This window comes from Vanessa cardui, chromosome 12 (genome assembly GCF_905220365.1).
Source record: "Vanessa cardui chromosome 12, ilVanCard2.1, whole genome shotgun sequence".
In the NCBI taxonomy this organism is placed as follows: domain Eukaryota; kingdom Metazoa; phylum Arthropoda; class Insecta; order Lepidoptera; family Nymphalidae; genus Vanessa; species Vanessa cardui.
The window spans coordinates 4380763-4397345 of NC_061134.1; the positions used below are offsets into that span (position 1 = coordinate 4380763).

The 16583-nt window shown below is 30.4% G+C and overlaps 1 protein-coding gene across 3 annotated transcripts in view; it reads left to right on the forward strand.

Moving 5' to 3' along the window:
- The window catches only part of LOC124534476 (glutathione hydrolase 1 proenzyme-like), a 75156-nt gene extending 61429 nt beyond the window's left edge, over positions 1-13727 (forward strand). For all 3 annotated transcript variants that reach the window (XM_047110374.1, XM_047110373.1, XM_047110372.1), the window contains 6 exons: positions 2647-2850; positions 9190-9439; positions 10215-10405; positions 10677-10917; positions 11291-11404; positions 11849-13727. In XM_047110374.1, coding sequence (XP_046966330.1) covers positions 2647-2850; positions 9190-9439; positions 10215-10405; positions 10677-10917; positions 11291-11404; positions 11849-11998 — 1150 coding nt within the window. In that variant the 3' untranslated portion in view covers positions 11999-13727. The remainder of the gene's footprint in view (positions 1-2646; positions 2851-9189; positions 9440-10214; positions 10406-10676; positions 10918-11290; positions 11405-11848) is intronic.
- The last annotated feature ends 2856 nt before the right edge of the window (positions 13728-16583 follow it).

Genomic DNA, 16583 nt, shown 5'->3' on the forward strand with positions numbered 1-16583 from the left:
TTCTTTAAAAATGTATATAAATAGTTCCGCAGATTATATGATACATTCCTTAAGGATAAGTATATTCGTTAATATTGATCTTTTTATAATATGTAGTATATTATAAAAAAAAAACCCTTACTGCGTCTCTTTTTCTGTCTATCTGAACTGAACGCGATACAACTATCGAAAGGAATTTCATTCGTTTTTCACCAATGAACGGAGTGATTCCTAAGGTTTTGGTGTGTGAACTGTGATTTAGTATGTTTTTTTTAATGTATTGGCTGAAATACGTTATATTTCGATTGTTGAAGATGAAAGACCATGCCTCCTAGACCGCTTTCAATAAACTTATTGTAATTAAATGTAAAGATTAAATCTTCTTAAGTGGATACGTGCAAAGTGGGCTGATAGCTAGTACCTACTGAAAACCATCACTTATATACATATATTATATACATATACAGATATTGTATTTTATAAAGTATCACGTAGTTTGATTATGATTATGAGTAAACAATACAAACTGGCCATTGATATCAGGAAATATGTAAAGGAAAACCTTGGACGCTTCCTTGTCAGTTAGCTGGCGTTCCGTTGAACAAAAAAAAATGTCACATGACTTAGTTTAGATATCTGTTATAATGATATGGTTAAGAATATAAACATGTATGTATGAAGACACGGACATCATGTCTGTAAACATACAAATAACACAAAAAAATAATGAAATTATTTCTTATGTGTAAGATATGAAACTGTTAAAAACCGGTTTAATTATTATGGAGACTAAGATCTTAATTCATTTTTAGGTTTCCTCACCACCAAGAACATCATAATTCGCTCCTAACTATATTACTAGTTATTTGATTTCAACGACCTTTATCTATAAACCTCGTGTTATATACATATATAAATGTATGTTTTTTTATAAGTTTGAGGTTTTAGAGACTTGAGCAATAATATATATTTATAACGGAGATATAATCGATGGTTTTGGACTACCGATAAATAATCAGTATAAGAATTTTGAAAAGAAGATCAAATTTTTCGATAATGTTCCTTGAATCGAGAGCCTGCTTTGTCATTGATTTTTTTTTAAGTTGGCACCAAAATGAAACTTATTAAAAAATAGTGTCGTTACTTAGCCTACAAATAATTTATCTTGAGAGAGTAATACTATTGTAAAATCAACTGGTTATCGATAGCATAAAACCGTATCGATAGTTTAAGTCAAAAGAAATGGTTTTTGCAATACTAATAATCAATAGAATTGGGAAGCTGCCGAAACTATCGATACTATACTATACCAATAGTGGACTAACGATATGCAATACTATTCTATAGTGTGCTATTCAAGCAATTGCCATGAAAATTATAATGCGTTTGAGTAAGGTGAATGTTGTAGCCGAATTCATATCGAATAAAAGATTGCGTATAAACTTACAGTCATTAGTACTAACTGTATTATAAAACGTTACTTCCAATGTAATTATAGTAATTTAATTAAAATGGAAATGTTAAATTAAAACCGACGTGACGTAGAATTCATTCGCTAATATATAACTATAGTACGACACAACTTAGATGGAGCATCGGCAAAATTCGTAAAACTTACACATCCGTATTAAGTTCGCTGTACCAAGTTATCAATATTTATTTCTTATATGAATATAATCTTTCCACAAACCTAATATATGAATATATCATATGACCATATAATATATTCGTCAATTTGACACGTCGATTTACATGCACTTGCTTTCTCGGGTTGAACTGACGGGTGAGACTAAGAGCGAGAAATTATAGTGACGAATAGCGTCGAATAGGGAGCTATTTCTATTAGTTGTATAAATAGACAGTAATCGGTTTTATTGAATTTGCCGATGCTACATCTAAGTTGTGTCATACTATACACCGTTCTACGCATCAATAAGTTCATACATATGTGTAACTGAATACTATTAATTATAATTATTCTACTAGATACTTCTACTGCACTTCGTAATTAGAAAATTCGTTTAATCCGCTAGAAGCTTTAAATTCTGTTCAATATTATCTTCGCGATTCTGTAACTCTTATATTTTATAATTAACTTATCTTGCGCATGCAATACATTAGTAATACGGTTTTCCTTTCAGTATTGTCAAATAAGAATATAAAAATGAAGAATTGTTTACATCTTAAATATTTTTTCAATATTATTTTCCATATATTAATTTAATAAAAATATACAACTTGTCTAATGGATATATCTCGTATAAATTTACTAACGGTATGTACTTTGTAGAAAAAATACATAAGTATATAATTTTTTATCTTATTATATAGGTAAATCACCGTGTTTCTCGAAGATTAGTCTATTCAAAAGTAATTAAAATATTTTGATTGATTGACGATAAAATACAATTTGAGTAATTTGTATTAACTATCAACACAAACTCAGACAACTGGGACTAAACAGCTGCAACAATACTTTGAAATAAAGGGTCATTATAACATAAGCATCCGTTGTATAAGAAAGGATTTTTGGAAATTTCAAAATTGCCTCAAAAAATGAATAGGTATTCAGTTGTATCAATTGTACCAAGTCCCCAAGTCGGCATAAAAAACCTGGTAAAAAAAGTCGGTTAGCTCATTAAAAATATACGTTTAATTTTGTTACAGGAAAATGTACTTTAACAGTTCGAAGAACAAATTCCACAAGCCAGGCACACTTGTGAAGCCTAGCGAGGCTCTCTGCAACACGCTGCGAGTGATAGCCGAGAAGGGCGGGGACGAGCTGTACAACGGTACTTTGGCCGTCGAATTCTTGGAAGATCTTAACAGAGTTGGCAGCATCATTAGCGCTGATGATTTGAAGAATTACCAGTGAGTTGTTTTCCATTATTTTTAATAAATTATTTGTTATGTAATGATCATAATTAATATACTTTCGAAAGAAGTTTTTTATGGGTGTTCCCGTAGATAGAACTAGCAGAAGTTGTGACGTAAGGAAAGACGTTTTCCCCTTCTAGGCCACCTATTCCTCTCTTTCTCTCTGACTCTTTCTATTATCTACGGTTTTTTATATTTTTAATTTTTTATTAAAATTTTTTTTTACTTATTTTTTTAATAAACACGGAATTGTAAAAATAACATCATCGAATTATTTCAAACGTTAATATTATTTGTACTTATATATAAAGTTTCAATTTTTTAACGGTGATTTTGGATTTCTTAGCTCAAATACGGAATAGCCTATAATACACATTGATTTCGATTCATGACCAGTGTCAATTATGTTTTGCTGAAAGGATATTCGATTCTTAAATTAATAAATTTGAAAATTATAATTAAAAAAGCAATGTTGCAGAACATTCTTTAAGAAAAATATAATTGTATTTTTCAATGAACAATAGGAAATTCAGTACATATATAATTAAACTAGAAATATAAAATTTAAAAACGATCGATCGATCAAACCGGGAGAGAATTTTTTGAAATCTACCGACTGTGAATACATAAAAAGATTTTTACACCAATGTTTGTAAATAAATTCATATCAATTATATATAAATATAATTTTAAATGGTAGGTATTCATTCCTATTTATCGTTTTATTAACCGTCTAGTCCATTTAATCGTTATCAATTCAAAACAAGACTTATCTTTCAATGTACAAGATAATACATATACACAACAAGAACATAAATAAACAAACACGTAATCTGATTAGTAAATTATTTTTAATCTGTATTTTTATTTGTAAATTTGAGGCGACTACTATTTTTTAAGCATTTCAATTATTTTTTAAATTACTTTAATTAGATTAGATTACTTTAAACGTAGTTTCCAAATTTTATTATATAATATACTAACTGTGCCTGCGACCTTGTACGCGTTTTTAATTTAACAAAAATAATATATAATATAATATATATCTCAGTTATCTGCCCGTTATAAAATAGCCCTTTTTTACTCAATGCATATGTATTTAATACATATGCATTGAGTAAAAAAGGGCTATTTTAATATTACAATCAGACACTCCAATTTTATTATACGTATACCTACACGGTACATAAACCAGCATAACATTTTTTACAATTTTTGTCTGTCTGTCTGTCTGTCTGTCTGTCTGTCTGTTTGTTCCGGCTAATCTCCGGAAGGGCTGGTCCCTTTTTGGCGGGACTTTCACTGGCAGATAACTGAGATATTATATTATATATTATTTTTGTTAAATTAAAAACGCGTACAAGGTCGCAGGTCGTATTATACATACATATGCATTGAGTAAAATGGGGTTATTTTAATATTACAAACAGACACTCTAATTTTATTATACGTATAGATATAAAATATAATATTTTAAAGCTTGACTCTTTACATTGAGGTTCAATTAGATATGAATAAGCTAAACAAAACTAACATCGTTCGACACGTCGCAAAAAGTTCGATGATAATGTAAACTAAATAAAAAAAAACATTAAAAAATAATAAACTAATAGTTTTCGTCAATGTTGTTGCTTTTTGTATTAAATTGATTGAATGGAAAAAAATTAAAAAAAAATGTAAATGTACGCTGATATCCTGATATTACAAATTTGTAAAAAAAAAATCGGATAATATTTATTTTACTTGTCGATATATGTCTAACTAGTTGTAGATAGAAAAATATTGGCTGATGATAAATAAATAATGATTGAGATGTTTACTTCGAACATTAGATAATAAAACACGACCATGGATAACGTCAACCTTGATTTCAAATATTTTAGGTAAACAAGGCGTTACCATTTAGTACAATACAGTAGTCACCTGTGGCTCCGCTCGGGTTTTAGGACTTGATCGATAACTGTTAGATATAAGTCTATATCCAATATCCTATGTCTGGAGGCCCCCAGGCCACAAAGCAGTGAGGGCCCTAGACAAACAGAAGCGTTAACAACCTAATAATTATATTATCATGAATTTATTACTTTTTTTATTTCAATCAGTAAGCTATGTTTTATTTACTTGTATCGGTAACTTTTAAAATATTAAACAATAACATTATTATAATTTGACTATATCTCGGTATTTGTTAACTTGCTGAAAACTGTGGCCCCCACTAATGTGGGGGCCCCAGGGCAGTTGCCCCGCCCTCCCCTAAATACGGCCCTGTCTATATCCTTCCCTGGAGTTTCAGCTTGGTTAATATCAAATTTGATTCAGTGATTTGGCCATCAATAATCAACAAACTTACATTCGCATTTATAATATTAGTATAGGAGCATAGATATTAATATACATTATGTAGTTTACTTTACTTTCAACGTAAACGTAACATTCCGTAAATGTCGCACACAGCAAAGTCTCGTGCTGGTGCAGTTATTGTACAAGAATTTTAAAAGCAACACAAGTAAAATATACTCTTACAATTTTTTTGATTAGTTTTTGTTTAGATATCTGTTTCTTTAAAAAAATAAAAACAGGTTTGAAAATAAGTATCGGTTTTGTTATTCAAAACCGGTTACGTATGACAAAGACAGCGATAATTAATATTTTTTTGTGTTTGGAAGCTGTGCATAACAATCGGCGCCGTTGCTATTAGTTTAAAGTGTAAAACAGATTTAGCCGCGAATAATAAGCCATTAACGCCATCTCTACGCCGTATCCATAAAACTAAACAATCTACGTTACAGTCATTTGTTCGCTTGATTTACATTCCTCGCCGATAAGGATTTATTAGTAATGTTTGCTACATTTTACCTTTAAAGCATAAAACTATTATTTTATCGGAGATTTTTAATTTTTTTTTGCGAGGTAATTTACCTAAATCTGTCTGGTATATACTTTTGATAATTTGAACTCTCGAGATATACTTTAGTTGAAGACGTAAAGATCTATTTATAGTGCTCAATATAGCTGTACCTATAGCTTTAGCTATTAGCTAATCGTGAGGGAAATGTAAATCTAAGATTCGTTTATCTTATTCTTCGATTAAAACAGGTGACTTCCAGGGCAGGATAATTACATACATATATAATTGTATTTAACTAATGTGACTGTATTTTTAAATGTTGACAAAGAGTTGAGTGCCAGTTTTCGGTAGAATCTACTTTCCGAACCGGTGGTAGCTTCACTTAATTGTTAAATGACGATTCAAAAGTGCTTGAATAAAGTTTATTTTGATTTTGATTGGATTGGGCTTAGGAAGGCTTTGGGTAGCGAAATAAACAATACAGTGCACTCATTCTTGTATGGCTGATATGAGGTCATCATAATTTCTCATATTAATTTTATTGTGTTCTAGAGTCATTAATATGTTTACATGATAACAGCTGTTTATATAAGTAGAAAAATAAACGAATTCTATGACTCATGAACGAATGTTTTTCTTGAATGTTAAGCGATAGTGATGAAATAGTTGCTATAACTTGAATCATAAAAAATGTAAACACATTTTGCGCGTTAGGAAGAAAAAATTTTCTTACATTGTTTACAAGTTCTTCCAAAAGTCAGAAAGAGTTATAAAAAAAATATATGAAACTAGTACTATATATTTACTTGATTTTCAGCTCGCTTCATACCAACTTTCATTTTTTTTTTTCATTCTATGGGTTCGCTGTCGAAGAGCCACAAACTAACATATATACTTACTTTCGCATTTATAATATAAGTATAGAAGTACCATCTATTTTTAAAAATGTAATCTCAATTAATTGAATTGAAATCCAGCTCTCAAAATATATTTTGAAAAAAAAAAGTAACTCCCAAGTACCGTTATAGATGCACTTTTAACTTTATCTATGTGGTGACAGTTTATGGAGGAGGAATTACTATGTTATTTTTATATAAGTACTTTGTTATTTTGAGAATGAGTAATTTTAAATCTAAAATATGCTTTATTTGATATATGATTGAAGTGATCGTTCAAATAAATGTTATATTTTTTAATGTGTACGAAATACGAATAGCATTACGAATTTTATACATTATGCATGCATAATTCCATAGCTGTATAGGTATTTCTTGACTATTATTATTGTATACTTATAGAGAATATGAGCTCGGAACATTATTAAACATCGTATTATCAATAAAATTAGTCGTAGATGGGAGTAGCAGCTGAATGTTTATGGTGTTACTCAAATAAATACTTTTACAAAAAGGACGACACAATATTGAGTGTAAGAGCTTATTTAAAGAAGACACATACACACACATAGTCAATACAAAAACTAATTGATTAAAAAAATCCTGCAAAAGTTTCGGAGTTCGAAGTTTAAAAAAATACAGACGAATTGATAACCTCCTCCTTTTTGAAGTCGGTTGAAAATAAGGCGATGTTATGATTTCATTTATTAATTTTTCTGATCTTAAATATAGTTATAATATAATGCCTATATAATTTGAAATATCAAACTAAAACTTCACGAGTAGCTTCATCTTCTTCTTCATCTTGACGAGACGTCCAATTTTTCTCTCGGTGAAAAAAGTACAAGACTTTCGATTGCCAAACTAATTACGGGAAAATATATATTCCTGTTTTTGTATTTTAGGCAAATATTGGACCGGAGCCAAAGATTGGGTATTTGACGTTAACTTCGTGGTCTTTATCAACATAGATTTTTATGTATAGGTAACTACCGAAAATCTTTGAAGGGTAAAGTCTCACATCTATTTTAATTTAAGACTAAATTAATAAATAAATCATATTAATTATTAAAATAGTACTTTTTAGAAAGAACGCCTGGAGTTAGGCTCGGGTTCCATCATAGGACACTAATTACTGTAAATAACAGCATTGTAAATGTGTTTATTTGAAAAGAGCAACTATGCGAGTCTTTTGCCTCTAGAAGCCACTTTCCGAAACGGTGGTAGTATTTAATTATTGACGATTCAAAAACGCTTCTTGTGAAGTTTACTTGAATAAAATTGATTTGATTTGATTTAATAGAAGCTACTCGTAAAGTTTCAGATGGGTATTATTTTTATGAAGAAAAAATATTAAGTACCTACATTTAAGATAAGTAAAATTCAATAAAAATATATCAGAACGTAGTATCACATTATTTTAGGTAATATGTTTAAAACTGTCTAGGCGAGCTTGGTGATGAACATTGTACGAGTATATGTAATTCGCATTCGCTTCGCTCGTTCGCGACGATGTGTTAATACTTTAATATACGTTGTCATAGGTTCGATGTAAATAAATAGAACATTGTAATAATCAAGAACATACATTAGTCGTAGACAGGGGTCAATAGTTATCACAATTTAATCGCATTATATATCGCGTGACATTGTAATTGTCGGTCGACCATTTAAAAACAAAAACAATTAGTATTTAATTTAAATGTATATATAGAGGAGCCGAAGTGTTACAGTGACTGGGTCATTTGAATGTTGACTGAAGATGGCGGGTACAATCCGACTAATTACTGAGTTTTTATGTATTTAAAATTTATAGCATCCTAGCGGTGATGAAAGCATCGGGAACCAGTATTTATAGCATGAAAGTCCTATGTATATAGTAAGAAATGTACAAAACGTGTTACGTATGTTAATTGGTTTATAAATAAAATAGCGAAGATCATTAGTTAGAAGTATCGACCTAGATCCAAGAAGTAGATCAATCTAAATATTTAGTCAAAACTATACAAGTGGTGTCTTAATTTTATATATAATGAAACAGCTGCGGATTTATCAATATCACATTTATACTTTAGACTTTTTCAATGTCTACTCTTGGGCTTTGTGCCCACCAGAACAGCTACCACCTACTTATCATTTATAATTCTACCGCCAAACAGTAATATGTACTTTATATAGATTTGTTGCGATTTGAAGTGAGAAATAGCGTAGTTACAGGCACAAGGGATTCAAAATCTCAGTTCCCAAAGTTAGTGGCGCATAGCCAATGTAAGAATGGTTAAAAATTCTAACAAAACCATTAATTATGGGCAGTCGTGACAACCTACCATTAGATGGTCTATTTGCCTGACCAAAGGAAATATATAAAACACTTACTTATATATCAAAAATGCTCAAATGGCGGCCAAAGAACATATTTTCATTTTTGGAATATTCTAAATTTGCGCATAAAAAACCCATAAAACATTTTTCTGTCATACTGACCTAAAAATATACTTGTCTCAGTTACAACAAATCTACGTAAACAATATAATGTACAAAATGAATACATAACTTCTCTTGTAATAGTTCCTAATGTTTTACTTTCAGGGCAAAGATCACAGACCCAATTTCCGTATCATTGAGTAACGGAGATGTCCTATATACCCCCCCACCGCCCAGCAGCGGGGCTATTTTGGTCAACATTCTAAACATCCTCAGCAGCTACAACTTTACAAACGAAAGTATAAATGGGACGGATAATAAAATACTCACTTATCACAGAATATTAGAAGCCTTTAAATACGCTTATGCGGCTAGGACTAAACTAGGAGATGAGGATTTCTTAGATTTGAATGACGTAAGTATTTAATTCAATCGTTTTATAATTCATCTCGTGCTCGGCGGTGAAGAAAAACATCGTGAGGAAATCTGCATGTGTCTAATTTCATTGAAGTTCTGCCACATGTGCATTCTACCAACCCGCAATGGTACAGCGTGGTGGAATATGTTCCGAGCCCTCTCCTTAATGAGAGAGGAGGCCTTTAGCCCAGCAATGGGAAATTTAAAGGCTGTTACTTTACTTTACTTTTTAAAGTATTTAATTAATATCATTTCAGTACGAGTAACAGAAGCGATGTAAAAGCTGTTGTCATACAATTTTGTTAGAAATCGGAACACATATATTAAACAAAATCATGGAATTTAATATTTCATCGATTTCTGAAAGTATTTTTTAACAATGAATCTCAGTTCAACTTGCCAGAATATCTTAAGAAAGCGTAAATCTTTCAAAATAAATTATACCTAGGCAAAATTTGTCCTGCTATAGAGCACTTACTTTACTTTTTAATACTGACCACCTCTAATTAATGACATAAAATGCCCATCGCTTTTTGTATAAACTAGTTACTTCCCATTTATTGGCTTAGAGTAATTCTAGTAGTAGTAAATTTAATGCAAGGCTGTTACGTAAAATATGTTCAAGATGGTTAAGAAAATTGTTTTCGAATCGAAAATACCTTGATCATAAAGATCTTAAGAGTTTAAAGAACAAAACGAGCAAAACTAGTTACAGTAATAAGAATTAAAATCACTAATCAAATGTTATACAATCATAATTATTTTTATTCTAGTTCTTGCACAATATAACAGCACCAGAATACGGTAATGGAGTTCGGCTCCAAATTAACGATACTATGACAAGTAACGACACTAATCATTATGGAGCCACCGAGTACCACAAATCTGATTCTGGAACTGCCCACATATCGGTATTAGCGGAAAACGGCGATGCTGTATCATTGACCAGCTCGATAAACTTTTAGTAAGTATTTTGCCAGTTTGCCATCCTGAAAGTTGTTGATTTTCAAAGAATTTGGAAGATCAATTTACGTCGTTATCTATTTAAATTATAATATAATTATTCCGTCTGCGTTATAGGTCTTACTATCATTTAAATATTTCCAAAATATTATTTCCATTGGAGAACATATCAGCAATATTAATGTTTAGGAAATTACTGATTAATTTATTTACTCGCATTAGTATACCCTATACGGTTTTGCCTCATACTCATCAACTGTCCCGATTTACAGCTATGGCGCTGGGTTCTCGACTCTCAACACCGGCATAATTATGAACAACGTTATGGACGACTTCTCTTCCCCTGGCATCACGAATTACTTTGGCATTAAGCCATCACCAGCCAACTTCATCGCGCCTGGCAAGAGACCACTGTCATCGATGAGTCCCAGCATTATCGTTGATAGGAATGGAAACGCGAAACTTATTATTGGTGCATCTGGTGGAACGAAGATTGTGACTGCTATTGCATTGGTATGTGGTTACAATACTAATCATTAATTTATTTAAGATGTCCTTATAACTCAACTTCGCTCAGTGACCAACTGACAATAAGAAGAAACAGAGGTATTCTGTATCAAAGTAATCGAAGAAAATGTGATCTTCCCATAGACATTTTAGAACTTTTTAATGAGTTGACATATTCCTAACAGGATGATTTAAAATGTCGATAAGAGTAACTACTGAGTTTCTTACCGGTTCTTCTCGGTAGAATCTACTTTCCGAATCGGTGGTAGCTTCACTTAATTGTTAAATGACGATTCAAAAGTGCTCGCAAAAGTCCACTTGAATAAAGTTTATTTTGATTTTGATTGATGCTTGATTTTGTAACCTTGATTTTTTTCAGGTAACAATGCGTAAGTTATGGTTCGGACAGAACATCAAAGAAGCGGTAGATGAAGCTCGTATTCACCATCAAATATTCCCGATGTACGCTCAATACGAATATGGCATAATAGAGGTAACTGTCAAGTCATATCATATTTCATACATTCATTAAAGTTTCTCATAAAAAGCTCCATAAGTAATTCAGTTCATCAAATATTTTAAATTAGATTAGCTTTAGAATAATTTGGAACAAAATTATAATATTTTATGAATATTAAATAATGAATAGCAACCCTTAAGACAATTAAAAAATATATATATTTCTAGAACCAGAAGCAGGAAGTAGGTTAATCTCTAAAACAATTATCTTTAATTTAAAATAACAATCAATCTACCACAAAAGAAAAACATTTAGTCTACAACACAAATAACCAACAATAATCACATTACACCGTAATAATTATATTCGCGATCTCAATGTATCAGCCACGAATCTCTCGCCTTTTTTTAAGGGAAGTTGTGTGACTTGACGGAGATGTTGTTTGTTTATTCCAACAATATGTATTTCTTATTTCAGGATATAGTCAAGGGTCTACAGGCAAAGGGTCATGGTATGGAGCGATATGGTGGCAGGGGTTCCATTGTGTGTGCGCTATTCAGGAACCAGACAGCAATATATGCCAATGCAGATTTTAGAAAGGGGGGCGATGTCGCTGGAATTGATTAAAATATCAATGCTAATATTGTGCTATTTTAAATTATAAAAATCAAAAGACTTTTACTTCACTAACACAAGCGTGATTTTAATGCCGTGTATTTGTTTTGAGATGCAACATTTTAATGTCACATTATTTTTTTCTAAATTGCAACTCTGTATATAGCTGTTACTTATAATTTCCACTTATTTAGATTATTCCATTAAGTCCCAGTGATATATTAATTAAATCTTGATAATTAGATATTTGCTCACTAAGTATTATTGTTGTTTTCATATTATGTTCTTAGGTACCATAGTAAGGTATATCGTCTGATAACTAAATACTTCATAAGCATTATGTACTTTACTAACAACAAACGCCCATAGTACTATAATTACAATAATATATTTTTTTAAGGCTGCAACTATGATCCAAGCTTCTAGAATAATTAAATATTTATTTATACAAAATATGCATATTTTAAATAACCTCCTATTAATTACGGTCTAATAAAAATAATCAAACTACAGTATTTAAATACTTCTCAATTCTCATTATGTGAAATAAAATAACAGATTAGAATACAAACATCGTCCTTTAATTTAGTAGCCAATAACAATTTATTTTTTGCATTTCCCCATAGGTGTTGCTATATAAAAAAAAACTAAAACATTATTGAGTGTATTAAAAAACAAGAATGAAATGAATGACAATAAGTAGAAAATGTGCTCGAGAACATAACATTTAAAGGACTTTTTAAACGTGTCACTAAAACATTTAATTATTTTATTTAATTAATGTTTAACACGCGTTTTAATTTAATTAAATATTTGAAGGTAACAAAGACCATTATTGTTATTTATTTCATTAAAAGGGCCGATTGTAACGTTGCTTTAAATTTGACTGTAAAGTGGCAAAATGGCACAACTGTGTATTGTACAAAATACATAAATATTTATCTATGTATGAATAGTATATTAATAAAATGGATATTTAATATATTTAAGGATGAATAATGAGTACCGGATGTGACTATGAAAACCTTTACCGTGAAATTATATTAGATATTACCATATTTTCGGATATTGAATACGAAATCTCATGACAAATTTTCCATCGAAGGCACAAAAAAAAATCTCATGACATTGACAGAATACTTTACGCTGAAGTCATACGTCATAACAGAAAAAAAACTCCAATATTTCATATCTTTATTATACCTCATTTTTTCAAGCAAAAAAACATTCCTTAAACAGCATTTAATTATATAGCTCACAAGCAGTATTAATTGATGTTTAGATTCTAGTTTACTTAATAAACGCTTAGCCAGTACGGGATATCATATTTATATTAACTCAAATCATTTGAGTGATTGATTAATTCATACAATCTTACTTATAAACATTGTATAACAGGTTTAAAACACAATGCTGCGTCTCCTTCTTTCGAATGTCAAATCAATAGAGATAGAAAGAGAGGAATCAGTGTTACCCTAAACAACCACTAAGCAATATTTATATACTTTTTACTATATCTCATTATATTAGTTTTTTTTTAAATAAAAAAAACACTTTGTTCTCAAATTACATTTATAAAGTATTTATGTTTTAAGTTACAATATTTAAATGTATTGCTTTTGATACTTGTAAATAAGTTTCAATTCTACAGTTGAACTTTGTAAATATATAGTTGAAAGTGAAATTGTCTTCAATAAAAATGAGCTAAGTTATAAACTGAAAATAAAATTATACAAGTTGATGTTTGTTCTTTTTTTAATTTGTTGTATTTTACACATTATATGTTTGTCCTACCGCTCTTATAGTATTTTTTTAAAATCGAATATACAGGGTTTTTGGTAATTCGACGTATATCCGTTTGGATGTGATAGGGGTGACTATTTGCAATAGTTTTAACTCCCATATGCATAATCTAAAAGTGAACCATTTTTGAGTTATCACGTTTTTTAGTTTTTTTTTTTAAAAATTGTCAAAAGTACGACTTCAAAAATTTATTTAAAAAAAGTTCCAATTAAAATCTATTTTTTTCTTTTTTTTATAAAAACGATTAAACAGCGGATATTTGTCAATATTTAAACAATAATTATCGGTCCAAATTTAAAAATGAATACGGAAAACGAATTTAATTCAATTTTTTTTTGATTTTTTTTCATCAAAAGTGCCTCAAAAACTAAAAATTTCATTATTATTAATTATAAAAATGTTCTAACTGACAAACCTCAAATCAAAAAAAAACCTAACAAATCCTCTGTCGTAAACTAGACGAAATAACAAAATAATAATAAATATATATAGACTTCTAAATTTAAATTATTTATAAGTCTCCCCTACACGCTTAACTTAACGGTGCCTTGCACATTTTACCATAACAATAACAAATTAACCGAAATGAAAATATTTTTAACCAAAATCCATTAAATGCGAAGCGAAGCTATAACAAAACGAATCAAATTATTTTCTCATCTATACCAAACATCCATGTACAATATCATTATAGTCATAATTTGCATTGTAATTGCATTGCACTATATTACTTATAACTAAACTACATATATATTTGATATTTATATGACACTAATATTTACAAACATTTTTATATCGTCGCTACTCCTGCAAAAGTCGCTATGGGCGAACTTAACGCTATAACAGCATTTTCTGCCAGCCAACCAAGAATAGTGTAGGAGAGTAGTCAGTAGGGTGTGCACAGAAGTTAAAGAAAAATTTAAAATATATACATACCCTATTTAAACTTTTCTTCATCAGCTCTGGACTGGTTCTCCTCATATCTTCGCGGCCGCCAGCAAGCGGTCAGGCTGGATCAATCTCTTTCCGGGTGGCTTGATCTATCTGCTGGTGTGCCGCAAGGTGGCATCCTTTCTCCTATTATTTTTTCTATTTTTATAAATTTTCTTACTTATAACATCGACTGTTCTTACCATTTCTACGCCGATGATCTGCAACTCTATATTCATACTAAGTTGGAGGATATCGATTCAGCTGTAAATAAAATTAATCGAAACCTTACTTATATATATGACTGGTCTAATAAATATGGTATCATGGTAAATCCAGCTAAGTGTCAGGCGATCATTGTTGGTAGTTCGCGTATCATTTCCAAGTGTTCTTCTTTGCCAAATATCGTGTTTAATAACAATATCATACCTTACTCTCAAAATGTTAAAGATCTCGGACTGCACATTGATTCAACTTTGAGCTGGAAGGTGCACATTAATGAAGTTAGTCGCTCTGTCACCGCTACCTTAAGGTGTCTCAATAGATTTAGAAATTTTCTCCCTATTAAAACCAAAGTTTTGCTAGTGCAAGCCCTTATATATCCGATCATCGATTACGCTGATGTGTGTTATGTCGATCTCAACGAAATTTTTTTAAATAAACTCGATCGCCTCATAAATAATTCCCTGCGTTTCATCTTCTGCCTTCGAAAATTCGACCACATTTCCCATTGTCGAGCCGAACTCAAATGGCTCCCTATCCGCCAACGCAGGGATTTACGGCTACTGTGTACTCTTTTTTCTATTCTTTTTGACCCTCTTTCCCCTGATTACTTAAAAGATAAATTCAAATTTCTCTCTGACAATCACGATCGACAGCTACGCTCTATTGATTCTCTCATTCTCTCTTTTCCCTGTCACTTCTCTGGTTTCGTAACTAACGCTTTCTCTGTCCAAGCTGTCAGATTATGGAATAAACTTCCGGTAGAAATTAGAAAGGCTCCTACTAAGACATTCTTCAAGCGTCGTTTACAGGATCATCTTATTAAAAACCTCTCTTAATTTTCTCTTTTTTTTTCTCACTACGCTGTGTTTTTATAATTTCTATTACAACTCTGTTATTTTATATCATGTATGTATATATAGTTATAAATGTGTATTCTTATGCATATATACAATATTACCTCTATGTTCTTGTTTTATTATTATTACTATCGTATTTATTATAAAATTTATTGTTACCGCCTTCATGACTTTCTGTTTGGCCTAAAGGTTGACTGGTAGAGAATGCCTTCAGGCATTAAGTCCGCCTTTTGTCACAACTTATGTTGTTGGTCAATAAAGAATTTTAAATAAAAAATAAATAAATAAATACCCATAGATGCCTATAAATATATATAATAATAATAAAATACATTTCGATGTTATATATAATATATAATACATAAATATACATATACACAATAGACATAAATATGCACAAACATATACATATATGAGTACATAAATACTCAACATTTATGCATAAATATATATATACACATCCTACAACCTATATAATAGTATTGATGAAAAGACATCACATAGTGTTGACAGACGACAGATAAAATTCTTTTACTTTGGCTTCTTTTTTCATATTTTTCGACTGCTGTGCCGTTTTAGTCATTATTTCAATACGCACGAACTGTAAAAAGATTTTAGTCATTACTTCTATAGTTTTACAAATTTGACTATGCGATATTCATACATCGAAATTTCCATATATTGAAATAACAATTAAAACAGCACAGCAGTCGAAAAATATGAAAAAAACACACAGCGACTTTTGCAGGAGCAGCGACACTATAATATAAGTTTAAAGTCTA